Source organism: Diuraphis noxia, unplaced genomic scaffold (genome assembly GCF_037042655.1).
Source record: "Diuraphis noxia isolate RWA-SAM2 unplaced genomic scaffold, SU_Dnox_SAM2 contig0005, whole genome shotgun sequence".
NCBI classification, from domain to species: domain Eukaryota; kingdom Metazoa; phylum Arthropoda; class Insecta; order Hemiptera; family Aphididae; genus Diuraphis; species Diuraphis noxia.
Window position 1 is genome coordinate 15202223 of NW_028301715.1, and position 27471 is coordinate 15229693.

The following is a 27471-nucleotide window of genomic DNA, read 5'->3' on the forward strand; positions in this document are numbered from 1 at the left end:
TAAGAAAAAAAAAGCTCAAGTTAGAAAAATTGTGATATCAAAATGGGGATAAATAATTTCTTAAATTAATTTGTATAGAATTAATTTATAATTGTATGTTAGTATTTGACGAAATGCAATAATTTAATGCAAATAATAATAATTTAACACAGCTCGGCGGCCAATAATATTTTACGACCACAACTAAAGATTCAATACGCAGCTGACATGAATATTATTTATGTATTTTTATAATATTATAGCCATAACAATATTATATATTTAAGTATATTGTATACTATGAGTAGGTAGCCGCAAAGTAAAGTTAAATGAATTGTAATAGTACTTCATAAAATACAAACAATTATAAACAATTTCTATTGTTCTGCGATACTGATCAACCCGTGTAAATTGCAAGTCAATCTTTTCATTAGTTTACGTTATTATATAGACAGGCTGGACCATTTTTCGTAAAATTACACAGGCTTAACACGATGTCAGTGCATCATTTGTTTTCTCTCTCGGGCCCACACTCGACATAATCAAAATGCCAAAACGTATTTACGCAAAATCATTTTTTCAATGTTTTTAAGCAATGTTAGAAATACATTATACAAAAAAGATAGAGAATAATAATAGTTTTGAAGGAACGATATGTCGATATTATATTTCATTGTATTCGACTTTCATTATAAAGTTTATAATATAAACGAAAAATTTTATAAATTTAAATGTTTAAATTGTTTTGACCAATCGATATATGTACCTATTCCCTCGAAAATATTCTCTATCTTTTTTGTAATGGGTGAATCTAAAAACATAGAAAAATGATTCTGCGTCAATGCATATTATATTGCTATGTTGAGCGTGGGTCAGAGAGAGAACACAAATAATGCGTCGACTTCCTCTTAAGAGGCCGCAACAGTGCAACACCCGTTTTTGTCGTCTCAGTCTTACAATAAACGCGTAGCATCGCAAATTTACGCTCGGCAGTTCACGTTTTATTTCGCTAGCTTAAAAATTTGAGTGAATAGACCTATTACGATACTTGATGGTATAAGTACGTTATCTGCGTTTTGTTTTTTTTTTTTTTTTTACGATAATTCAGTTTTTAAGGAAGCTATGAGCATTTTTATTTTACAATTTATTATACGCACATAACTCACGACAAACCGAATTATCGTAAAAATACTTCCAACAAAACACAGATAATATTCTTACCATCAAGCTTCATAATAGGTCTATTCGCTCTAATTTTCAAGCTAACGGAATAAAACGTGAACTGGCGAGCGTAAATTTGCCATGTTACTCGTTTGTAAGACTGAGACGACGAATGCGGTTGTTGCGCCCTCTTAATACGAGTTGACCGTCTTATTGTGTTATTGCTTTGCTCAGCGACAGTGCGACGCGGCGCTGGAAATAAACACAGTACTACGCTATTTGCGCAGAAGAAACAACGCAGACGCGCAATAGGTATCTATTATATTGTAACAATAATAATATTAATATTATATGTAGCAAGGGGTGCGCGCGCACCGCGGATGTTTTGATCGGATTGGCCTCAGGCAGTCGGGCGGCGGCGGTGGTCGAATCATATGTTTTTTATTATTGTTTTTGTTCCGCGCGCATGTGATAATAACCGTGGCCGCGGCTGTTGTAGTTCTGACGGCGGCGGCGGTGGTGCTTGCGGTGGCGGTGGTGGGGGTGGTGGTACACGCACACACACGTCTGGTACACCACGCACTGTGTGTGTTTACTGTTTTCCTTTGTTCCGCGCGCACGGCCGTCGACGACGTACGTACAGTGGTCTATACCCGAAACGCAATAAAAATCGCTCGTGATTCGTGTTCTTGTGTCCCGTGTGACGACTTTTTAAAAAAAAATTATCAATGTAATATATGTTTTTATTTTCCGTACACATACGCATATAATATATCACTGTTAACAGTATAGTACCTGACATAGTATATTGTTGTATAGTCGTTGTTCAGAAAACGACAGTAAATAAATTACAATAATATAATATATCTAGAGACGTACGTATATTATAATATTATACAAGAATTTATTATACTACGATGTTTTCGTACGGAAAAGAAATACAATAGTACAATACACCAACAATTATATTTCGTCATTGTCGTTTTCGGTCCGAATCGTCGTCGCAGAGCATTGCCAAAATCGAACGAACGGCCGCAACGGAGACTCGCTCACGGTTTCTATTTGATTTTTATTCGTTTATGTGATACGTACACTACAATATATAACTGTATATAGGTACTCGTCTTTATCCGCAGGGTCCAGATCAAGAGCTGTGCGTGGGCGTCGAGAATTATAGCAATAATATAATATAAATAAATACTAAAATACATATAATTATATATATGTATATATAGATTAAATATATTAGTAGTAGAAGTTCTGTGCCAAAAAAAAACGTGAACGCCACAAACTGCCTTACATGTGCCGCTCACAATGTCGTGGTTCAATTTTTGTACAGAGAACCTGCAAAAGAGGTGTTGTCGATACCTCCTACAGAGGTACGTTGGACGGTTCCTCGAGCACAAGATTGAGTCCGACCAACTGTCCATAAATGTGCTGGATGGAGCTGTTTCTATCGAAGACATTATACTTGATGTCCAGGTTAGTTTTCCATAGTCTTCTTGTATTCGACATCAGCTGTGTTGATATTGCAAACAATATATTACTAAATATGTGTTACAATTGTCTGATTATATCATTAACAATGATTGCATTGGTAGGTAATAGGTTATATCATATCCATTGTCTACACATTTTATTTACTTATTTATATATTTTTTAATTAATTTCAAATGGGTAGGTAATTAAACACATAGGTAATAACTTTTGTTGTCAATATGTAGCACTTGTTATTAGTTTTTACTTTGATTAATTAACAGGTGGTATACTCACTCGGCCAACTAATACCTAGTAGGTATACTTAAATTTCAAATATGGTTCAGTTATACTTAAAAATTATTTTAGATTCTTACACATTTCCTATTATGCCACTCCATTTTTTCCTTGAGTAATGAACTTATTCAAATTTTGATTTTCAGAATTTTTAAATACAACTATTCAGACAAGATTTTCAAATTCTTGAATTTTTTTTATAGAACTTAATGTTTTTCCGATGAGAAACTTTCTTTTTTTATTGTAAATTATTGAATGGATATATTTTTTAAACATTTTGATGTGTCTAATTAAAAATTAGTAGTTTCTTAGTTGTTAAAATATTTGTGGTAAGAATAATAGTCATTAGAAATGGTTTAAATAAGTATATAAATTAGACATGATATTGGAACTAGTATTTACTATACTTAGGAGATTTTACATATTATTAATATTGATAGGTTAATATTAATGCTTAAAAGTAATGTTCAAATCACCATTGGCTCCATATCTTTTAAGCCCATGGATTTTTTATGCTTTAAGCATCTAAATTAAATAACTCAAAAGCTACTAGTACAAATTTTGATTATAATACGTCAAATTTTCCATAAAAATGATACACTGAATAATTTACAGTTTAAAGGTGGGTTCTCATTTGTAAAACTGAAGTTTGTATTTCCCCAGAATACTTTTTAAGTAGTTCTATAAATCTCAAGTATTTTAAAATATGATTAGTAAGTACATTTAAAAATTCCAAAAATAAGATTTTGAATAACTGAATTATCAATGAAAAAAAGGAGGATGAGCATGCTTGGTGAATCGCTGTAGTTTATATTGTAAAGTCAATTTTCAAGATAAAAAACTTGACATACATATATGTATTTCACAATGTCTACTAGTAATTTTTATTTATAATTAAATGTGTTTAATATCTAAAGGCACTGAACGATGTAGGAGATGAACATCAGCTTCCATTTGAATTTGTCAAAGGTAGTGTACAAAAAATATCTCTTTCAGTACCATGGAGGAATATGCTCAAAGAATCCAGTGTAATACACATTGAAGGGCTTAGCCTCACTGTTAGACCAAATGTAAAAGAAACTGAAGGTAAATGAAATTCCGGAAAAACTTTATTATAGTTATATACCAAAAATGTTATCCTCAGTTATTTTTTTTCAGGAATACCTAGTTCTATGTTGGAATCTGTTTGGTCGTCTATGTCAAATAGTGTGTATTCTACGCCAGATAGTGATTATGAAGAAAGTTTTGATAATGCACCAGAATCTGAACAAGTTTCAGGTCTTGAAGTGTTCACTCAGGCCATAGAATCTAGTAATTTTGAATTAATTTATTAAATTTAGTTAGTAGACCTTGCTGAGTGGGGCCCAAACCCTAGGCCACACACCTTACATTAAACCCTTAGGCTCTGCACTAGTAAAACTAATCATTCTCTAGGTCCTCTAAATTATAGGGATGGCCTTGTCAGGGATGCATAATTAAACAAGTACTAAACATTTGATGAAGAAATAGTGAGGTAATGGCCTGTTAAACATATTTTAGTAGTCCACAACAGCTGAATTAAATTTTGTTGTACATTTAATTTATCAAATTTGTATTTAACTCAGCAGATGTATACTAATTACATGTATTTTTAAAATTCTAGTATTGAACAGAATTAAAGTGAAATTTTCAAATACTGTGATAAAATTAGAATATATGCCAGATTTTATGAAATTAGGATTAGGATTACAACTGCATATAATAAGGTAAGTAATGAATTAAGTTTCCGAGTTATTTAATTTAAACTGTGATCTTACAGTTTAGATTATATTGATGAAGTGGCAGATGAATCAAAAGAAGGGATATTATATGATAGCTTAGCTTTTCTGACTAAGAAGTTATTAATTGAAGGAGTGTTCTTACAGACTTACGAGTTTAAATGTCCAAAACCTAATAATGAAAAATCTGTAAGTTATTTAATAATTAATGTGCCTTAAGATAAATATTTTTTTCCAGTGCTAGATATGGTATGCATTCAAGATTCTGAGTAATATATCGGTTGTACAATGGGTTTTTATCTATATTTTTTTTATTAGAACTTTACGGGCTAAAAGAAGTTATTATAGTATTATTATTTGAAAATATTGTATAAGAAATAAAGTCCACATCCCAAGTTATTTTTACTGAAAATCTTTGTTTAATTATATTTGCTAACATTTGTTTTTCTTTTTTGTTCATTAAGAATTCAAGAATAAACGCGACGGAGCCAATAACTATTGCTGAACTTACCGATACTCAAATTATCCGAATGGTACTTAAACATAATCCTAGTCTTCCTGGTCCAAAACTGAGCTTGGAAATAAACTTCGGACCTCTTAATGTTATTTGTTCTCCAAGACAACTGTATTTAGTCATAGAAATCTTGCGTGGCATATCTAAGCCTTTAATAGAACAAAAACTAAGTGCCCCCATACAAAAACCAATGAGTGAATCAGACTTCAATCATATAGAATTAGATTTATTTAATCATGTTGAGTCTAGACCTAATGCTGATGTTGGTTTAAGAGGAATGCAAGGATGGTCAAATTTGCAAGGTAACTTACAATAATACAATTAAAAATATTTTTTTGACTTTTCCTTAGTTAATTTATAAATTATATGTTTAGATGATGAAGAAGAATTTTTCCCATTACAAGGTGCCAAAAGTAAAACTTTTGCACCCAGCATGAATTCATCGATGACTTCTAGTATGAGTAGTGTAGCTAGCAGGTAAATTAAATAAATTCATTAAAATGTATTTTATTAAAATATTAATACTTGTTATTTTGTTAGTAAATCTGAATTGTCTTCACGCCACACTAAGCATAGAAATAGAGGTAAATACTTTTGATAGTTGTCAATTATTTCAATTTTTTTGTAATTCTAAATAATTTTAATTTTAGGTAAAAATGAATGGTTAGGCGAAACAAACCATTTTAATATACAGTTAGCTTCATTGTGTATGGTTTTGCTACATGACGATATTCTTGCTGTTTGCCCGGAAACTGATGTTATTACACAATGTTCCCTAAATGAGATGCGTAAAATATCTCATCAATATCTAATGGCTGTTCAAAATGCTGACATTATCAAGGATTGTGATAAGATTACTAAGTCTTTAGAAAAAAATCATTTGAAGCTTGTGGCTACAAATGTGATATTGGAAGGGGATGAAAAAACTAATGAGACTGTAAAAGATGTTAATATAATTGCTTCAGGATCTGATGTATTATTAATGGAAGTTCTTGTTGAAACTGTGGAAGAACCCACTCAATATATACCGGTAAAATGTTTTCTTTGTTGTTAAATCATAATTAGTATTGACATAAGAATTTTGATATTGGCAGATTTTAAAATTTGTCCAAGATGATAAGTGTTCTCAAAAAATATCAAATATATCTAGTCATCAACCAGACATTCAAATTCAATTCAAACATAATACTAAGTCTACAAGATATTGTAATCCAGTCTCTTCAGAAATCAAGTAATTTTTTGTATTTTAAATAATTTTAATTTTGTAAAATATATCTATATTTTTGCTTTGTATTAGTGATGTAGAAAATATTTAAATATTATTATTATTCAATAGTTAAGTTATACAATTTTTTTGAAATTTTCTTTATTTTTGCTATTTAAATGTCTATATTATGTTCGTTCATATTTTAAACCACAGTTTCTTTACTCTACTCAACAGAGTATCTTGTGATGTTAAAATTGATAAATTTCTACTATAAAAATATTTCATTTAAACTTTATAAATGAGTTTGGTCATTTATTAAAATGAATAAATATAATAAATATTATTAGAAATACTAATTGTCATTATAATATCAATGTTAATACATTATTACTTTTAAAGTATATACAAATAAAGAAATAGGAAAATTAGGGGAAGGGATTCAAACATTGATAATATACTACTATTATGATTTAGTATTTATAGAAACAGATTTTATATTGTATCTAAAGATGTTCATGACCTGATTAAAAACTGAATTATTTTAAAATAAGACCAACCAACAAACACATAGAATATGTTCTTATTATATAGTTTCATAATAGGTTGATTCGCTTAAATTTTCAAACTAATGAAGCAAAACGTGAAATGCTGAATGTAAACTTGAAAAATGAGAGTGTAATGATCTTTTAATGCCAGTATATATGGTTCGGGTAGACAAAAAAATCTCTTAATAAAACTTATATAAATATGTATATTTTTATTTTTGTATATTTTAAATTCTATTGTACTAGGTATTTCCAATATATTTTTGTTTTAATATTTTCATGATGTTTTTTCCAGGATAACTATGCAACAAGCCTTTTCTGAGGTTGATATTTCAATTATTAACCGCTTATCATCATATATTTATAATCCAGATTTTAAGGTTTCTAACAAAAGTACACTAAATGTATGATAATAAATTAAATTGTATTGTTTATAAATAAACACTGTGTTTTAATATTTTTAAATTTCATTTTAGGTTAGTCATCCTCAGTTTAATGATGTAATTGAATCTGTTAATGATACAAATATAAGTTGCACTTTAAATTTTAGTTATTTATCAATTAAGTTTCGGTAAGAACTTATTGTAATTACTAATTACTTATCGATAATAATATATTTTTATAACCATAAATATTTATATACTAGATTTCCTGTTCCTGATTTACGACCATTAAGCGATATAAATCGATTACCCTGGTGGAAACGTATATTAAGAGATGATATTTTATGGTTGTACTTATCTGATGCTGAGGGTTCATTTACAAAAACATCACAACAAACTGTTTCTACAGGTTATGAATTACAATGTCGGTCCGTTGAAGCTTTGTTTCAAGAAGGTAACACCAACAATATAATTCCCATTGCAAAATGTAAAGGAATTGATGAAGAATTAAAATCTATTAGAATAGACGCCAAACGTAGACCAAAGTAATTATTATTTACATGTTTATAATTTAATCATTGAGATGATTGAAAAATTTATTATTTTTCTATAATATAAAATTATAAAATTTGTTTTACCAAATAATATAAATCATTTTTTCTTTTTAAAGATTAATTTTGAGATTGTGTCCAGTTATTAATACTGAAAATGAAAGAAATAATGACGATTCGAATGTTGAACATAACATGACAAGCAGTGTTTATGTTGATTCGTGTAAAAAGCCATCTCCATTTGCTTCCAAAAAAATTATGAGACAAAGAAATCATCATTCTGACAGTCAAGAACATGAACGGAAATTAGGTGATGGGGAAATACAAGTAGTTCCAGGTTCTAGAGAAGAAATTATGGAATTTGTTGAGCATACCAATGCTAATGCTAAAGTATATTTAGATATAAACTTACCATGTGTATTTGTCACGTTACCTTCCAAACATTTATATGAAACCATTTACAACAGGTTAATTATTATTATTTTTTTTAAAATTAATTTTGTGTTTAAAATATATTTTTATTTCTAGATTTACAAACGATTTATTTTTTTGGTCTCCATCATTTCCGACTCCTGCATCATCGGGAGGTGATACTAATCGATTATCAAATATATTGGATAAGACTCGTTATTTTGCACCTTGTAAATCCGGAATTCAGTTTGGTAAATTAAAAAGTTTTAAGATCAAAATCTTTCATTTAAGTATATATTTATATTTATAAATTAGACTCTGAAAGTGAATCAGAAGATGAAACATCCAATTTTTATTATTCATGTGGACAATCTAGTATGAATATTGCTGATCCTATTGTTAAAAGAACTGAATTTTGTCTTAATTTGAATGTGTCACAAGGCTTGTTTACTATTGTCACACAATCAAGGGTAATTATTAATTATTAAGAGGATGTCTCACCCGCATGTGTGGTCTCCGTCTTACAAGTACATAACATTGCAAAAACTATTTCGTGCGGGAAAGAACCCAGAAAGCTACAGTTATAACTAAGAAACGAAATGTTCACCACATAAAAAGGAGAATTTTGTCTGTGCAATATCGTTTTTATTTTTTCGATATCAGAACTACAAAAAAAGTTATTCATGCTTTAAAAACACAAAATTAATATATTATAAAACAATAAGAATTTTTTTTGTATAAGTGATATCGAAAAAATAAAATTGATATTGTACAGACAAAATTCTCCTTTTTATGTGGTGAAAATTTTGTTTCTTAGTTATAACTGTAACTTTCTCGGTTCTTTCCCGCACGAAACAATTTTTGCAATGTTACGCACTTGTAAGACGGAGACAACAAATGCAGGTGCAACGTCCTATTAAAAAAAAAAATATTATAAAATTATTGAAGAATTTTTTGATTATTCAGTTTTAATTACCCTAAATATTTTGATAGGACCGTTCTGGGCGAGTTATACCTCAACATTATGGTGAATTACAAATTGCATTTGATGATCTTTATTTATACACCGCAGCTGGATATGAAAATACACCTAGACATAATTTTATTTGTATTCAAGCTAATAAATTCTGCTTGAGTCATGAAAGTAAGTCAAATAATTTTATGATCAATAACTATTCAGTATTTTTATGTATGTACCAATAAAAACTTTCATTTAGATTTTTCCACAAATGGTAGTGAAATTCTGGTTCCAAAAGAAGTTATATGTCGAAAAAATAAATCATTACAAAGAGTGTTATATAAAATACCTGATGGTATGGATTTTAAAGAACGATGTGATATTAATAAGTCTGATATGTTGACAGTTGTAGTTGAAGTATCTGTTTGCAATCATATAAAAGTAATACTATTTAACAAATTATGATAATTAAATAATCTCTTATCTTACTTTTAAATATTATTTGTATAATAGACAATAAGAGTAGCAAATGAGATTCATGGAACCACTTTGAGGCATATATTTAGCATTGTTGCACAGAGCTGGTATTATCAACTATCAGATTTTTTTGACGTTGTGGATTATCCTGTTGCTGGATATGAATCACCTCACGTGATCACAGAATTACATCAGCATTTTAGCGATTGTATCATCGATTATAGGTTAGTCATTTGTTTAGTTACATTTAAATTTAATCTATTATTTAATCATTTGAAAACTTTTCAGACCACTTAATTTGCCATATCAATGTGTGCTTACTATTGGTAATTTTAGTCTATCAAGCAATATTGTTGCTAGATCTAAAGCATCAACTCTTCAAATTGTATCTGAGGATGTAGCTTTCTTCATTTCTGCTCGTTTGTCTAAATCGGAAAATTTAGATTTAGTTTCCCATTACATTTGTGTAATGGACTTGGGTGTTTTTGAACTATCTTTAAAACTTAGTAAAAACTCAAAGCAATCAAATGATTTGGTGGTGCAACCCGAAGTTGACTTAAGAATGGCTGTCAATGTGATACATATTAGAACTTGTGCAGATTCTGCATTTGCTTTTTGCCGTATACTTAGCTATTTGGCTTCTGACGGTGATAAAATTTCTGCAGAAGAACTATCAACTGAGTTTGAAGGAGTTGATCAGGAAGATCCAGTTTTGTTAGATCAAGCAGATTCTGACAATAATTCATTATCAAGTCTTATAATGGAAGCTATGCATGAAGAAACTACCGGTTTAAAAAAACCTAAGAAAAACCTAGTAGATCCAATTAAAAAACAGAACTCAAATCACTCAGCTTCAAACCAAAGTGATAAAGGAATTGAAGTATTTTATTTTCCTGATGAAACCAATAAAATAGTCTCCCCTTTGGATAATGAACCATCATTGCAATACGAAGTAGAAGATGATTCTATTGATAAAGAATTTTGCTTTGTTGAACATGAAGTTGGTTCAGGATTAATGGTATGGTATTAGATTTATAAAAAATATATCTAAGTCTTAATTAATTATTCATTAATTGTAATTAGCCTCGAAGTAACATACCAGAAGTGCGTATGTTAATAGACACACAATTACGTTTGATTAACAACTATTTTAAAGCTCCTGTTGGAAAAGTTGATATGCTCCAGGCACCTAAAGAATATCCAACGCCAGTAATTAAATATACATTACGAGAAATGACTCTTATTTGGCATATTTATGGTGGAACTGATTTTAGTACTAAACCTATTCATAACGAACTGACAAAACATGTCACTATAGTATCTGAAACGTAAGTAAATTTGATTGTATATTAATATATTAAACAGTAATTAATTTTATTAATTAAATGTTGGATATTTTAATAAGGAATTCTTGTCCAACTTCTCCAAACACACTGAGGCCTTCACTTTCTCGATATTATTCTCAAACTAATATAAACTCTCAGGTATTTATAACTATAATTATTTTTAAATTATAATTCATATTATAACTGTTTATTCTTTTTTTATTAGAAAAATCCTACTCCAAAAAAAGGATCTAATACATCTCAAGCCAGGACAAGGTTTTGCTGTAGTGTTTTACCTACCAGTTGGCAGGCAAAGGGTGGTGCTGGACGACAACACCATGTATTAATGCAACTTCAATTGAATAAGGTATGTTTTTTTACATTGTAATAGTTAAAATATAAAATTAAAACAATTTTGTTATTAGGTACGATTCCAGCATGAAGTTTACCCATCACATACAAAACAAGCAATGAGGCAAGTGGTTTTAATTCAAGACTTAGAAATTCGCGATAAACTTGCATCATCAAACATCAATAAATTTTTATATCTCTACTCAAGTGAAGCAATGCCCAAACAACAGGATGCTAATATGGTAAGTGAGGTTGATATAGTTAGATGGTTTTTTTTTTCTAAAATATAGTTAAAATACAAATGTTAACAGTTTGTTGCCAAAGCTGCCCACATACGTCCTGATTCCAATCTAAAAGTTCAAGAATGTTGTGTAAAGGTGTCTATGTTACCATTAAGACTTAACATTGATCAAGATTCGTTGATATTTCTGATCTCATTTGTAAATCAATTTAATGCACTGGGTCAAAAAACCAAAGATGGTATTATTATAAATCTTCTATATTTTATTAAATTTTTACTATTTTGTTTTAAACTGTGTCTTTTGTAGAAATATTGGCTGAAAAGAAAATACCCACAAAATTAGAAGAACCAATTATGACATTAGGAAACACAGTTGATGGCCAGAAGGATATTGCACCTAATCCATTGATTCAGTTAAATGATGAATTTGATCAACATTTTGGATTAAAAGATATACCTGTCAATCCTAAACCAGACACTGGCACTAGTCCAAGTGACAGTAAAGCTCCTATTTACATAAGACAATTTGTGTTTTCTCCAGATGTTACTATACGTTTAGATTATGAAGGAAGACATATTGATTTGAGACAGGGTTCATTGGCTGGTTTACTAATGGGATTAGCACAGCTCAATTGTTCAGAGATAACTTTGAAACGTATTGTTCACAAGCACGGGTAAAAATTTTTGATAATCTTGTTACATGTTTTGTGGCCCTTAATTTATGTGAATTATTAATTTTTTAGTTTACTTGGATTCGAAAAACTATTGACATATGTTACCCAGGAATGGTTACAAGATATAAAAAAACATCAGCTTCCATCATTACTTGGTGGTGTGGGTCCAATGTATTCGTTTGTCAGATTAATACAAGGCTTTAGAGATCTAGTGCAACTACCTATTGAACAATACCAAAAAGATGGCAGAATAGTCAGAGGTTTGCAAAGGGGAGCTAATTCATTTACTACATCTACAGCAATGGCAGCTCTTGAAATAGCCACCAGAATCGTAAATCTTATTCAGGTTTGTGAGAGTTGTACACTAAATACGTAAATATATGGCATTTACATTTAATATAATTATTTTATAGAGGGTAGCCGAAACTACTTATGACATGGTAAACCCAGGACCTAGTATGCGTCAACTAAGGTTACAAGAAGGTAAAAAGAGAAATCGTCCTAATAAACGATCACATCCTGCCGATATACGAGAAGGAGTAGCAACTGCTGTTATGTTGGTTAAAGAAGTAAGTGTTTATAATTAAAATCTGTTCTAATGCAATACTTATTATTAGTTATTAATAATAACTAGAACTTTTATATGATGTTATTAGAAAGGTTTGAAGTTAAAAGAAAAAAAAATTTATAAATATTTATGGATATAAAACTGTATTTAGGTATACTTAAAGATGATATAAGCGTGTAGGTTGTTAATAGAGTATAGGTAATTATTAGACACGTTTAAATTGTGATTTCAAATTAATTTGGTCTTTCGGTATACTTTAAATATGAATAACACCAGGCTGACATTTTCACGGAATATTTATAGTATATTCAAAGCATATAATTTTAAAATAGTTTTGCTCTTTTTGTTAATTTTTTTTAATGGACATTTACTTTTAATTTTGACAAAATTGGATATTTAAATGAAAAACAACTATTTTTCTATAAAAATGTTATATTAATGTTTGTAGTTCAAATAATATCAATTGTATACAGCTTATTGCCATTATGTATATTATTAAATTATATTATAAATGGCAACATTTCAAAAGTAGTTAGGCTATTTATATGATGGACTTATTCATACTGTTTTATGGTAAGCGCCATGCGGTTTTTATATTATATATATTTAATTTAGTGTAAGTTAATAATAATTAATTATTATATATGATAAAATATAATATATGCAGTGTTAGGATTACCTCAATGTTTATTTAATATAATATGTATTAGTATATCTAACAAATTTAAAAATATATTTCATTTTTAAGCATCTGTGTATGAAAATATAAAAAGTTATCAAAATGCACTGAATATGGATTGGATTGAGTACCATTCAAAATTATTTTTTATTGAAATCATAAGCTATGAAAATAATATTTTATAGAAATTAGTATTATTAAATTAAGTCCTATACTGATTAAATTAATAATTCCAAAAAGTATTCATTGATATTATAAATGAATCAATCATCTTGCTATAATATTTATGTTTATGTTTGAAAAAATATATTACTATTTATTTTATTTTATTTCATATTACTGATTTATAATGTTTTGTTGTTTTAGGGAATTGGCGAAACAGCACAAAATATAGTTAGAGTGGCAAGTGAAGAGCACGAAATCAAGGGTACTGCTGGCATGGTTGGTGGTGTTATGCGGCAAATACCTCCTACTGCCCTTACACCCATTATACTCGCCAGTCAAGCGACATGCAATGTGCTTCAAGGTGTTCGCTGTCAATTGGCACCGGATGCACGTGTTGAAGCGATGCAAAAATGGAGGTGTGACTAAACATCGACTACATATCAAAGACCAATATACTTTTATTATAATATTTTCATATATTTTTTTAATTTAATGATTCATTTGTGTATTTTTTTATTCAATTATCATAACTTTTGTCTGACAATTGAATAATAGAACGTGATTGTAGTATATTTTTGCAAAATCTGTAGCATGCTCTACGTATTTTATTAAAAAAACAAAAAAACTATTGAAATGATTAACAGTTGTACGTAAACTACTTAAACACCAAATGATAAAAACAGCGAAAATGAAGATGCAAGCTATTATATGATAAATATTTTTTTCTAATTCTAGTGCCATAATATTGTGGTTCCATTATTCTTAGTCTGTTTAAGGCATAATTGTTTTGATTTGTTATATGTTAAATTTTATACTATTATCCAGATGTTTAATTTGTCATTTTGAACATTTTGTACAGAAAATAGGAAAAAATACAATAAAAAAATTTTAATTTTGATGATTATCTTATCGTATTTTTTGTTACAATCGTAGTACAACACTCAGTACGAATAATATTTTAAATCAAAATTGGTTTAAGAACTTTTAGGTTAAAACATATAAATGAGCATGAAAATATCTTACTACAGGGAAGATTATTTTTTATTTTATATATTTTTTAATTATCCCGCGGCAACTTAGGCCATTGGGAAGGGGGTGGTACTGTAGGTTTATGGAACGGTAGGTGTGTTACACGTGTATGAGTTTTGGCAGAATTTTTATTGGGGCACCCGTAGGTTTCTGCCATGCCCCGGAGTGGGGGATGGCGGCACTTGTTCTCCGTGGAATATTATTATTTCTTACTTTCATAGAATGTTGTCATTATTGTCATGGCGTTTGTCCTGTAGGTAACAGCGGTTAATACAGATTATTTCTTGCGCCATTGATATTCATTATAACACGGTTTTTTACTCCAGCACACGTCATAACAGTTGGTAGAAACCCAAGGATTTGTAGTTCATTTAATCGTAATATTATATGCTAATACAATAAATGTCATATAATTTCTAACCTCAATTCACCACTTAATTTTAATAGTTTTTTTAATTATTAAATAATTAAGTATTCAATTAAAACAATAGTCCAATTACATGTTAAATTTGACATTTAACAATTTTATATATTGTTACTGTTCCAAGCGCATTCTTCATTGGCTTTCCATATACTACTGCCGTTTTCGTACTGTTCTTTCTTAAAAATGGGAACCGTGGTTTTTAGTTGTTCAAGTATAAACGATACAGCTTCTTGAGCATGTTTGCGATGAGGAGATGAAGCGACAATCACTACACCGGCTTCTCCAACTTTTACTTCACCAATCCTTACAGAGAATACTGGTTATTATCGGTTTTTATGGTAAAAGCAACATTTATTTTACTTAAAACATTAAAATATAACCTATCAATTATTTAAACTACCTGTGATGTATTGCAATGTTCACAACTTCTGGCCATTTTTGTCTGGTCAGCACAGTGATACTTTTCATTTCATTCAACGCCATCGACTCGTAAGCTTCGTAAAACAAAGTTTTTACTTTATTCCCATTAAATTGTTCTCTAGTCGTTCCAATAAATATTGATATAGCTCCGCATTGTGGTGAATTGACAGAATTTATCGCAGAGTTAATATCAAGTTCAGAATTCACAATCTTTAAATCAATCATTTTTTTTCAACCTGAAAACAAATTAAATCACCAGAAATTTTAGATTTTGTTCATAGGGTTGAAAAATATAATTTTTTTTTTTGGTAATAAATTTGATTACTACCTCCACTTATTGGCGGAATAACAGCTACAATGTCCTTATCTTTTAAGGTGATCTGCGTATTGTCAGATATATAAATTTCATTGACAGCTAATATAAAAATGTTTCCTATTGACAGTAAATTAAATTGGTCTACCAACATGGACCGTAAACTATGTCCAAATAAAGTTTGCGGCAACTGAACAGTTGTACTCTTTACTTTAGATAACTCACGAGCTTGAGCAAAAAATATGATTGTAACATTTACCACGGTCATCACCTATAGATAAAAACATATTTTATTTACAAATCCTGATTAATTTAAATAAAATACTTGTTTTTGCATTTTGTAAATTATTATAAAAAGACAGGTATTTTTAGTATTTGCTTATTGTTTATCCTTACACTACTTGCCAGTATTAGAACTTTTGGACTCATCGTAGTATTTAATATTACACTATTGCTCACATTTTTATACGTACTAAAAATTAAAAATGCGATTGCTATTCACAGGAAAAAAATATTTGTGTACAATTTATAGTATGCTTCACATCTTTTTTTTTTTATATGTTAATTAATTAGCTAACAATTTCTGTGCTCTGGAATGATTGACGTTACATTAAGCCATCAATATGTTTAAAAACTGACATCGTTGATTGTTGTCTTATTTTAAGTGTTAGTACTCAGGTCGTAGGGTCCATACAATTGTATTCAGAATTGATTGCTAAGATTTCAAATCATAGATAAGTCTTGAATTTTTATATATAATTGCCAATAATGATGAAAGAGTGGCGTAAAGATAATCAATAAGTTACATCACATACCCAATATATATTCATGTTTTTAAGCATTTTAAATAAAACTTTGTTTTTTTACCGTGGAATACGTAGAAAGACAAATTTTGAAATTTAAATAATGCGTTTAAGAATATTTTTGAATAAAATAAAATATTCACATAATAGTTAGTATACTGTTTAAATAGTTTCAAGACACTTGCGTAAAAACACTGAATTACTTCTTAATATACCAACAGTTATATATACAAAAAATTAACATAAATTAATTGAATTGAATAATATTGAAAACACTAAACAAAAATTGTAAAAAACTTAAAGTTGAAAATGTTTAATAGTTAAGCAAAAATTAACAATAAGTATTTTGAACTTATTTGGTTTAAAATTAAGGTAGCTACACCATAAATATTAAGATATACCTTAATTCGTAGCTACATTATCTATCAATGAAGTTTAAATTTAAAAATGTATATTTTACAAGATAAGAATAAGTATGCGTACCTACTTAATTGTAGGTAATAAAAAAAAAAATAAATTTATCAGGATTTAATACAAATACACAAAGAATGAATTCTTTTCTTATCTATAAAGTGAACTATTGGTAGAGCATAAGTACATAATTAATTACATTTAAAAAAAAAATGTATAATTGACATCTATTTGAACAGATATGGGTATTATATTTTACTCAAATACTTCATTTTTGGCAGGTAAAATAATTGAACATTAATGCATTTATGGACTAATCCATAGACTAGCTAAAGTTATCCTTAATACTGTAATTGTTACAAGAAATGGAACAATCAGCGACTATAAAAACGAAATCGAATTTAAATGAAAAATTATATTCACTCACCTTAATAAATAGTTTTAAGCTGTCGAACGATCGCTTAAAAAAACCGAATAAGTTTTTAATTAATGTTAGACTATTTATCATCTGAAACACGAGAGGACGAGAGGTTACGCCGTTTGCCATATTAAATAACTAATTTCCTAAGGCTTCCTAAGTATTGCGTAAGAACTGCCCAATAATAATAATAATAGTAATAAATTACAGGCAAGTAGCAAGAAACTGTTTTCTAATAATTTCTATATTATTATAAGACATAAGTTATAACTATAGCCCGGAATATTTAAGCTATCAGACGATAAACTAAAAAAAATAAAAATGATAACGGTTCACACCATAAGTCAGCTGCTGCAGCTGTGACATGCGGTTTTCTACACGTTCTGTATCGTTTAGTTCACGTTCATGGTGTAGTTGTTGTTCCGTCTTTTGTTGTTATTGTTTTGGAAAACAGCTGATGCTGGTCGCCAATAGTTGATAATGCGCCGAGATCAAAAAGTAAACACAAAAAGACGTAAATTGTAGCGAAAAGACACAGAGTAATATTTATGTACTTAATTTTTTTCGCTCCCGTGTTTGGTGGTTTGGTCTTCTCGATCGTATTATTCAACACTGTACCGATTGCCGAGAATTGTTCGTTCACATACATTACTGTGCGATTGTTTCATGTTACTCGAATAAACTCCATCGATAAAAATAAAGGTTTTTTTTGTGTTTACTTTCAATCACGGGTCGGTGGAACGATCACGAACACCCACTGTTCTATTGCACATCGAATACACTGGATCGAATTTTCACCGACCAGTAGGGGTAAGATACTTTGACATTGATCTTTAAGACATAAACCCTGCGATTGGTAACCTAATGACTAAGGCATAGTTTATTAAGCAGACGAACGGCTGAACATCATATCCCTAATTGTTTGGCGTTTTTTATAGGCCAACGAGTCGAAACAAATCCCAATGGGTCGAATATTTCTCGATCACGTTGGCGGTGACCGACTGTACGCGTGTGCTGCGTGCGATACTAACCTGACAAATCGCGACGAGTTGATTAGTACCAGGTTCACGGGTGCAACAGGTCGGGCATTCCTATTCAACAAAGTTGTAAACCTCAATTATAGGTACGGTGTTACTAATATAACAATGTAACAGCTTGATAAGTTATGATATTCTTAAAATGTTTTTATTTTAATACCTATCGTAAATAATAATTTTACAACAGAAAATGAACTAGATAAATACAATTAATTAAATTAAATTTATTTCTAAATGACTGAAAAGATTAATCTGTAAATTATAATGCTTGACCATTGTTTTTAGCTGCACTTGTATTAACAAAATATTAGTTTTTAGTTTTTATGAATTCTTGAAATTCTTCACTCCCAAGTACTTATTTCTTTTTGAAGTTTTTAATTTCTTGTAAAAAAATGTACACCCAACTTCTTAAGGGCAAATTGGGAGTCAAAAAGCAATTTATTTGAGTATTTTATTTTATTTTTTTTAGTAAGTCTTGATGTTTAAAAATTATACTATGGACTATTGAGACGATGGAATGATTGTTGATTAATATGGTACAATTTATTATCATATAGAATACTTTGAATCCCCTGCACATACTACATTATTACATTATTATTTATATATTATATTTCATGATCTAAAAAACTTTCTTTTAGTGTTTAAAAGTAGAATTTTTTTTATTATTCATTATTATTGTACTCAGAGTTGTGGTTAATAGATGGATGCCGTTGAATAAAGTGTAAAAATAAAATGTGTTTCAAAATTTTGTAATTACTGTAATTAGTTTTATATTTTACTCATTTACCACTGTTATTGTTATAACCTAAAAATTATCGTAACACTTTTTTTTTTTATAGTGATGTGCAAGATCGAGTAATGTTAACTGGTCGTCATATTGTACGAGATGTATCCTGTAAAAATTGTGACACCAAATTAGGATGGATTTATGAATTTGCCATGGAAGAAAATCAGCGCTATAAAGAAGGCCGTGTTATATTGGAAAGGGCATTGGTTACAGAAGGAGATGGTCTTGAACATGAAATATAAACGTGCTTCAAGATGTTGATTTGTACAGATTTGTTTTGTTTTTCACTCAAATTGTATTATATTGATATGTAATATAAAAATATAATGGCTAGGTACCTAATAACTTAAATTTAATAAACAAAAATAAAAATATATATATGTATATACATATATATACATTTTTAATGTTCCATACAAAGTACCAGTAGTAGTTATGTTATTCAATATTTTATACACCAATTATTAAATTTTGAACTTAAATTAATTAATACATTTAAAGTGTATGTGTACATATTTTTTCTAATTATATTGCATGTTTATAATTTTAAAAATGTTATATACCGGTACATAGTTTACCTATATAGCGTTAAGTATATTATTTATTAATTTATTTGTTTTATTTTCATTTTGTTAACATAATTGAATAATAAAAATATTGATTTGGCTTACGGCGAGACACAGTCACAAAGCAAATTCATAGTTTTATGATTTTATTTATTCAATAGCTCCATCAATCGTCCAAATATTTATACTTTATAATTACTTTGAGTTTAAATACTGTTTTAATGTATTACTGTATTATAATTCATTCTGGTATACATATTAATGGAAAAGTTGTCTTCAGAGTATGATTTTAATTTTTCTGAATGCCATCAAATAAAAGTAAATTTTAAATCGTTATATTGAATTTAGATGCAGAAATTTGGGTGTTTTAACCAAAAACATCGAGTCTCTCTAATTGAAACCGTTTGACTGGTACCTAATATTGGTTAAAAGTTTAAAACTATTTTGAAATAATTTTTATAATTTTATATTTTACTTTAAGTTTTAGGTACAACAATGAATATCAAAAATTAGCGATCAGAAATTCTGAAATATTCTTTCCTGTGTAATTTATAATTGTTTATTATTTTAACTGATCTAATAATTTATTAAAACTATATACTTATTAGTTCATACTAGTAAATTGTTTTTTGAAGGGGATGGGATATTATTTAAAAGGGGCTAGGGCGGAAATTGCTCATATCAAGCCCTGAATTCGCATATTACATACCTACCTAGGGATAATGTACGTTATAACCACGTTTGCAATGTGTCATCCAGTTCAACCAGTCCTATATTCCAGCGCGATTCATTTCTTGACACTGCAGGCGAAAAGCTTTTGTCACCGAGTTGACCGACCTTCTAAGAACCATTGTGTCAGCAAACAAGTTATGGAACGGTTCGAGCACCCAGTTTAAGTAAGGTAGGTAAACTGGCTGTTCAGTGTACTCTAAACAGTGCGCCAGATGGTCGAATCGTTTCACAGCTACCACTTCCACACAAAATCAAAAATGTCGACAGCATCACCTCCGACCAGATAGAACTCCCTAATATTGGCGATATAACTTAATGTCAGCCAACCGACCGAGGGTCATCCAAAATATTAATGAAGTGATGTATCTATTTATCCTGATGTTGGGCTTAAACTGCCACCGTCGACAGTCAAACCAGTACCAAAACTATTCAAGAAATGTAGATTTGTAATACGAATCGATAAAAAATTATAAAAACAATGTGTCTTCCTTCTGTGCAATAATAAATAAAGGTAATATTATATTATATTTGTTTTATTTTTAAATATTATTAAAACACCAAAAACCAAGTAGGTATCCATAATCAATGAGGTTATGGCTGTTGCATTAACAATGACGACATGAGCTACTTCATCTGTGGTATACATGTGAGATGTGGAGTACAAAGGCTTTGTATATTAAATTGACTTACCACACAATTCACACATACTATAATAATTATGCCACTACGCATACCTATTACTTAATAGAATTTGAACATTTTCTATGTTAACGACATGTTATCTGGCTTAATGTTTATGATTTATTTGAATAGGAAATTCACCTGAAGGCTAATTAAAGAGTAAATATTATTGAAAACAATTTATTATTTAAATTTGTATTTTCCCCTTTATAATTTGTTTTTATTTGCTAGAAATTTAATTTACAAAATTGTACAACCATATAAAAACAACAAAAAATAAAAATAAAAATATTTTTAAAACAAATATAATCATTTTTATTTTAGTTCAGTGCTGGACATTTATAATTAAGTAGGGTCTATGTAACAATATATCAATATATTTTATACAAATAGACCATAAACTTAATAATATTTAATAAGTGCATCCTAGTAATAATTAAAAAGATGCATTCAAGTTTTTGTCATTTCTATTGCAAACAACAATAATTTTGTGTAAAGAAAAACAAAATATAAATTATACATTTAATAAACAACATATGGCGCCCATTTTGAGTGGTAATATTATATTTCATTTGTGTATGTATTAGTTGGCTTAGGTTTTTTACCTTTCACAACTATTGGCTTGCCTTGAATAATGCCTTTTTTCTTGCGAGCAGACTAAAAAAGAAAATTATATATTTTTACAGATTTTGTAGCAATATTTTTACACATTATAAATGCATACATTTTATACACATTTACAAATATAAAAATATAGATATAGGTCTGTAGGTACCTTTTTTGATATTGCAGATGCTCCAGGATTACGGATTTTTCTCTCTAGTACCGGTATACGTGGCCTATTAAACTCGTCTGGTTTTTTTACCCTGTATATTCTGACCAACCAGTGTTCAGTAGTGTATGCCTCTTCCAAATAGGTGAGGTCAAAATTTTGGTTACCTATAACGGCATTACGCGTGCGATCAAAACCAGCAGGTGTTCTAAAATCCAACTGTAAACAACATAGTTAATTATTTTGAATTAACATACAAATGTAGTTATTATTTATGCATACTTTCAAGTCACCAAATCTATAGTAGCTAAGTTTGTACATTAAACAATTGAGCATGGTTGGTGAGCCCTGACTGTCAATTCTAAATTCACCCCGTTCAGTAAAGTAATCAGATTCCTAAATAAACAAATTTTATAGTTAAAAATCAATACTAAAAAACCAAAAAATTTTATATATTTATTTTACCCTTATGTCTTTAGGATGTTCGCCTTCAGCGATCCGAACCATCCACAAAAATTTATTAATATCATCGCCCGAGTAACCAATTACACCTCCAAATATAACAAGGACATAATCAACATCAAGTGATGTCATTATCTCATATGCTTTTGGCTCAGTAGAAGACATCGCTTTTCCAACAAGCGCTATATGACTATTATTCCAAGTGTTATTATCAACTAATGTTGTGCGATTTGCCATTCCGGCTATCTGATAACCATAATCCCACCAAGACATAACACGAGCATCATTGTCAGTGTTTTGGGATAGCCAATAGTAAGCTTCACGGAAATCATCCAATATTTGCCGAGATCTAATCAAAAAATTATAAATAAACTTCAGAAATGATATGTTAGATAAAAAATGACCTAATGAATAAAAGTTATTGACAGATAATGATAAAACTATGTAATATTATATAGACATCTCACCCATCATTACTGAATGATGCTAATACAATACTAGGACTAGAGTATGCATTACTGGTGACCCATGTACAGTGAACAACAAACATCATGAGAACGAGTAACATAGAAATGGTTACAATACTTCTAATGTTTGATCCAACACCTTCTCCATTACTATTATCACTGTTTAATGAAGCGATTGTTGGTGGTTTCTTTTTACTCTTTCCGGAGCCAGAGCTTGAAGACTAAATTAACAAAAAAAAACGAGTCAAATTTAGTGTTATAAAATAATGGTTCATTAGTTTTTTATTCATAGTTAAGTTTTTATGTACCTAACAACTACAAAAAATATTCAGCAAAAGTGCATGTTATATTAAAATACTAAAAATTCAAAATATAAATTAATTTAGTTAAAATTTTAAGTTTTAGAAATTTTGAGTCTTAAATATTGGATGGATAACCTAGAATATATTTAGTATAATGTAGATAGTATGAAAATATAAATAATAAAACTTATAAAATAAATGTATTTACTTGTGATGATTTAGAAGGTGTCTTATCTTTAGTAGGCTGTTTTTCTTCAACAGTTTTTGTTCCATTGCTATTTATTGGACCATCTTCTTTTAAATAATTTTCAAAAATTTTGGAAAATGCAATACCACTGAGAATACACACAGCTGGTGTCAAAGTTAACATCAATCTGACCATAACACCCGCAAAGTACACAGCACTCAGGGCATATAAGACCACTAAATAAACATAAGAAATGGATGAATATTTTGACTTTTGATAGGGGATTATCTTATTACGAATCCATACCAAAAAGTCGTTCATCGTTATACTCTTGAATACAATACCATAATCCAGCAGGGAATATACAAACAAGTATATGGAGATCAAAGAAAAAGCTAAACCATGTTGTTGGTTGATGCTCAGATACTGATGCAATTATAGGTATATGTATCTTGGCATATGTTGTATCCCATAAGGAATAGAATCTAAAAAGAACAAATAACATTGGCAAATATGTTAATATTTCTAAGTATTTAATTGAATATTTTAGACAATAACTTTATTTGATTGTACAAAATAATAAATACCTTCCACTCCATGGTGCAATGAGTCCAGCCCAAGTTAGACCAACGACACCCAATAGTACAATACCAGACGTGACTAGTGTCGCAAATATAAAAATAAATTTGAATTCAGCTTTGGTGATACGAGTTTGAATGTAATTAAATGTGCCAGCAGCCATGACCAAAGCAAATACTCCTGAAGCTGCCATGTGCTCACTGGTCCTAATTGGTTGAAAACCAACAAAAGGAATTTGCATACTCAAAACCAAACCAAGTATGTAGAAAACAGTGTAACTTGTGAATAAACGATATGAGTAACGGCCCATAATGAGCAGTAAAAAAACATGAAGAGGAATCAAATTAATAATGAATACATATCCACCCCAAGCTGATACCTAAATTGATAAATAAAATGTAGTTATTAATTATATTTTCAGTAAAAATTGTTTTTTATTAAAAATATGTTATGGACAAAAAGACAGATTTGAAGTATGTACTCATTTTTTAATTTCAAACCAAAAATTTTAGCACATTTTGAAGTCTGATAAAAATTTATAAGTACAACAAAAATCTAATTTGTTACAATCTATTATACGAAAGAATTATCAGTTGATGAATAAAAGTTATGCAAATTTATCATATAATTTTTAAAGCTAATAATTAGATTTTGTGAAGTGATGGATAGATTAAGCAAAATTAATATTAAATAATGTGGAAGCCATAAAAAAATGACATAAATAAGAACAAAATAAAATAAAATGTACCTAGCTTGTTTTTATATTAATAAAAATAATTTATACTTTAGTATTGGCTATATTTTATGAATTTGTGTACCTAACAATATTATTTTTATGTGTAAGGAAAAATAATTACACATAAATAGTAGTTATATATAAGAAAATAATATCAATGTTTTAAAATTTAAATTTTTTAAATGGGATATAATTTGTATTTAAGAACTTTCAGAGCAACTTAAAAAATATGCTTAAACTTAATATTTGACATTACAAAAATGAGTCTAGACTGTTTTCTAAATCATGCTTTTAAACCAATTAACTAATTACCATTACTCACCATATAGAAATAAGAAAGAGCTGTAAGCACTGACCAAAATACCGAACCAGTTTTGACAGATTTTACCTGGAAATTAAAATTATATTACTAAATAATTTTATAATCATATTAATTTGGGCATCTTCTACCAATGTTTTAAGGTAAAAGTAAATGAATCATTTTTAAGATAAATAACTTAAGTATCTAATAATATTTTAAGCTGTAAAAAATATCATTACTTACCCAAAGATAATATGTAAATTGAAGGGCAAATATAGCAATTCCTTCATTATCGTAGCTTCCAGCTACTGATCGACTTATATAACCAGGTACTATTGCAATAAAACAACATGCAAACAATCCAGCACCAGGGGACCAAAGTTCTTTGGTCAGGAAATATGTTGATATTGCTGTCATACCACTACAATATACAAAATGAATAGTAATACAGATAATATTACTTAATTATTATAGCTTACACGAGAGAAATATTGATATTATTAATTAATAATAAATAATAATAGTTTAGAATTCCATAGAATCCATAGTCTACAGGTTATTTAGTACATCTAGAGCTGAATCATTTAAAATAAAAAGTTCAAATTGATTTAAATATTATGTTTAGACAGTCTCATCAGATACACTTTGAATTACTTTCCACTACTAATTCTTAAATGTTCTGTTCAGTGTATACAAAGAACCTAGGTATGGAAAAACAAGTACAACTACCATTTTAAATAAAATCATTTTCTTTAAATATAATATATTATTTTAAAATGAAAATATGAAATTAAATAACATACTTTTATTTATTTATTTATACTGTAAAAATAATAAATACATTTTGAAAAAAATATAAATTTTAAGGATATCATATAATACTATGATTATTAGTTTGGTACAGCAACAATGCGCATAAAACATAGTATGTATCTTTTACCTGAATATGGGTGCCAGGAATACGCAAATATCTCTGATATGTACGGGAATGTTTAACGCATGCAAGACATGGTGTATGGCGCCAGACGTGACCATCAGTCCTGGGTAGACAGTGCCACCGACAATCCTGCCAAGAGGATACCATGCTCTCTCATCAAACCAGTTCAGGAAATTATAGAAACCATGTTCGACCATGTATGCTGTTGCACGGTAGTTGAACCTGTAACAAATGCAAAATATTGTCGTCGTCGAGAATTGTTGACCAAGATATTATATGTGTGTGTACACATATTATATTGGCCCATAACACAGTTTGTGGCTGTCGGTACTTACCATGGGTCGAATTCGTGAATGATGCTCTCGAACCGTATGACGGCAAACAGCCGGGCAGAGAACCCGGACACCCATGCCAAGAAGAGGATGGCGAATGTGATGAGGCTTTTCCATCCGGCTGGGTTGGTGAGCAACGTCTTCATATTAACATCAGGGTTTGCGGGATAGAAGTTAACTCACATGAATGGCGATCGTTCACTAGAAAAAATTTGACGCGACGCTGAACGAAGATTACAGGTAACTGTCCACCATAGTCTTATAATCAAGAACTATTGTATCCTAATATTTACAACGTTTGTGTTGCAGACCGGGTGGACGAAGTAGTTTTGGCCCTATCCTCAAATCGCTGTTATTCGGCTACGGTAATTTGAACACGTATACTGTAAACGTCGTCGAGTGCCCTGAGTGCCACTGTGAACATAAATATTGTATAATTATATTTATTATTTACCCGTAAACATTAACAAGCCGGCAACATGACGTCACCATTTGAGGTTAAAAATCCACCGGATGAGTTGGCAACCGCCTCGTCCTGCGATAGCGTTATCACCGCCGAGAATGTTAACACGACTTTTTATCACAGATTCTAATTTGTTTCGCCTACGGGGCACGGGCACTCGCGTAGATTATGAAGACGTCTCGTGTACCGAAAATGACTAAAAATAGATTTTTTTAAAAATGTGCAATATTATAATATTATGTTTATCAATCATAATATAGAGCGATTAAAAGTACCCAAGTATTTTTATTTAATTTTATTACATTTATGTAATTTAATTTAATTATATATAAATAATTTAATTTTAATAAGTACCCGATATTTAATAGGTACCTATTAAATATTTTTACAAAACTTAAAATTATATTCGATTCGTAACATGATTAAAAACATGAATTTATTAATACTCTATACCACCACCGTACCATCAGTCGTGTCTATCGCACTGCATTTTGAGTACCTACAATATGTCCCACATGAAGCGTTTTGAGTACTTAGTTTGAGAACCGCAGGCTGTCATAGAGTAATTTGAATTTTGGGACGTCATTCCT

General features: G+C 29.4%; 5 protein-coding genes across 7 annotated transcripts; 2 read left to right on the forward strand and 3 right to left on the reverse strand.

The window, feature by feature from the left end:
* The first annotated feature begins 1740 nt into the window (after positions 1 to 1740).
* Atg2 (Autophagy-related 2) lies at positions 1741 to 14623 on the forward strand. 3 transcript variants are annotated; one of them, XM_015510226.2, is made up of 30 exons: positions 1741 to 2194; positions 2257 to 2622; positions 3831 to 3999; positions 4072 to 4224; positions 4556 to 4658; positions 4712 to 4859; positions 5135 to 5486; positions 5559 to 5661; positions 5725 to 5768; positions 5835 to 6214; positions 6279 to 6415; positions 7232 to 7340; positions 7413 to 7507; positions 7583 to 7864; positions 7990 to 8337; positions 8399 to 8532; positions 8597 to 8751; positions 9275 to 9425; positions 9499 to 9680; positions 9753 to 9940; positions 10005 to 10734; positions 10800 to 11044; positions 11122 to 11200; positions 11268 to 11408; positions 11467 to 11634; positions 11704 to 11872; positions 11941 to 12307; positions 12377 to 12653; positions 12721 to 12876; positions 13921 to 14623. In XM_015510226.2, the coding sequence occupies exons 2-30, from the start codon at positions 2455 to 2457 to the stop codon at positions 14143 to 14145; spliced, it is 5958 nt and encodes a 1985-aa protein (XP_015365712.2). In that variant the 5' UTR covers positions 1741 to 2194; positions 2257 to 2454; the 3' UTR covers positions 14146 to 14623. The 3 variants fall into 3 exon arrangements, with proteins under 3 accessions (XP_015365712.2, XP_015365711.2, XP_089085311.1); XM_015510225.2 differs by having other exon boundaries at positions 2277 to 2622; XM_089229185.1 differs by lacking the exons at positions 1741 to 2194; positions 2257 to 2622 and having other exon boundaries at positions 3874 to 3999; positions 4058 to 4224.
* On the reverse strand, positions 14338 to 15817 carry LOC107162999 (Molybdenum cofactor synthesis 2B). Its single transcript, XM_015510205.2, has 2 exons — positions 15573 to 15817; positions 14338 to 15475 (listed from the first exon to the last, which is right to left on the reverse strand). The coding sequence occupies exons 1-2, from the start codon at positions 15815 to 15817 to the stop codon at positions 15274 to 15276; spliced, it is 447 nt and encodes a 148-aa protein (XP_015365691.2). The 3' UTR covers positions 14338 to 15273.
* Positions 15688 to 17813, reverse strand: Mocs2A (Molybdenum cofactor synthesis 2A). Its single transcript, XM_089229187.1, has 3 exons — positions 17547 to 17813; positions 15921 to 16176; positions 15688 to 15828 (listed from the first exon to the last, which is right to left on the reverse strand). The coding sequence occupies exons 1-3, from the start codon at positions 17664 to 17666 to the stop codon at positions 15824 to 15826; spliced, it is 381 nt and encodes a 126-aa protein (XP_089085313.1). The 5' UTR covers positions 17667 to 17813; the 3' UTR covers positions 15688 to 15823.
* A 208-nt stretch (positions 17814 to 18021) lies between these two features.
* Ype (yippee zinc finger protein) lies at positions 18022 to 20065 on the forward strand. The gene is made up of 3 exons (XM_015510217.2): positions 18022 to 18347; positions 18476 to 18660; positions 19417 to 20065. Exons 2-3 carry the CDS (start codon positions 18500 to 18502, stop codon positions 19604 to 19606), a joined length of 351 nt encoding a protein of 116 aa, XP_015365703.1. The 5' UTR covers positions 18022 to 18347; positions 18476 to 18499; the 3' UTR covers positions 19607 to 20065.
* A 1569-nt stretch (positions 20066 to 21634) lies between these two features.
* Positions 21635 to 26846, reverse strand: Stt3B (catalytic subunit 3B of the oligosaccharyltransferase complex). Its single transcript, XM_015510215.2, has 12 exons — positions 26422 to 26846; positions 26090 to 26308; positions 25393 to 25570; positions 25171 to 25236; positions 24121 to 24491; positions 23840 to 24018; positions 23555 to 23769; positions 23045 to 23265; positions 22581 to 22926; positions 22398 to 22511; positions 22119 to 22334; positions 21635 to 22000 (listed from the first exon to the last, which is right to left on the reverse strand). The coding sequence occupies exons 1-12, from the start codon at positions 26562 to 26564 to the stop codon at positions 21905 to 21907; spliced, it is 2364 nt and encodes a 787-aa protein (XP_015365701.1). The 5' UTR covers positions 26565 to 26846; the 3' UTR covers positions 21635 to 21904.
* Positions 26847 to 27471: the final 625 nt, after the last annotated feature.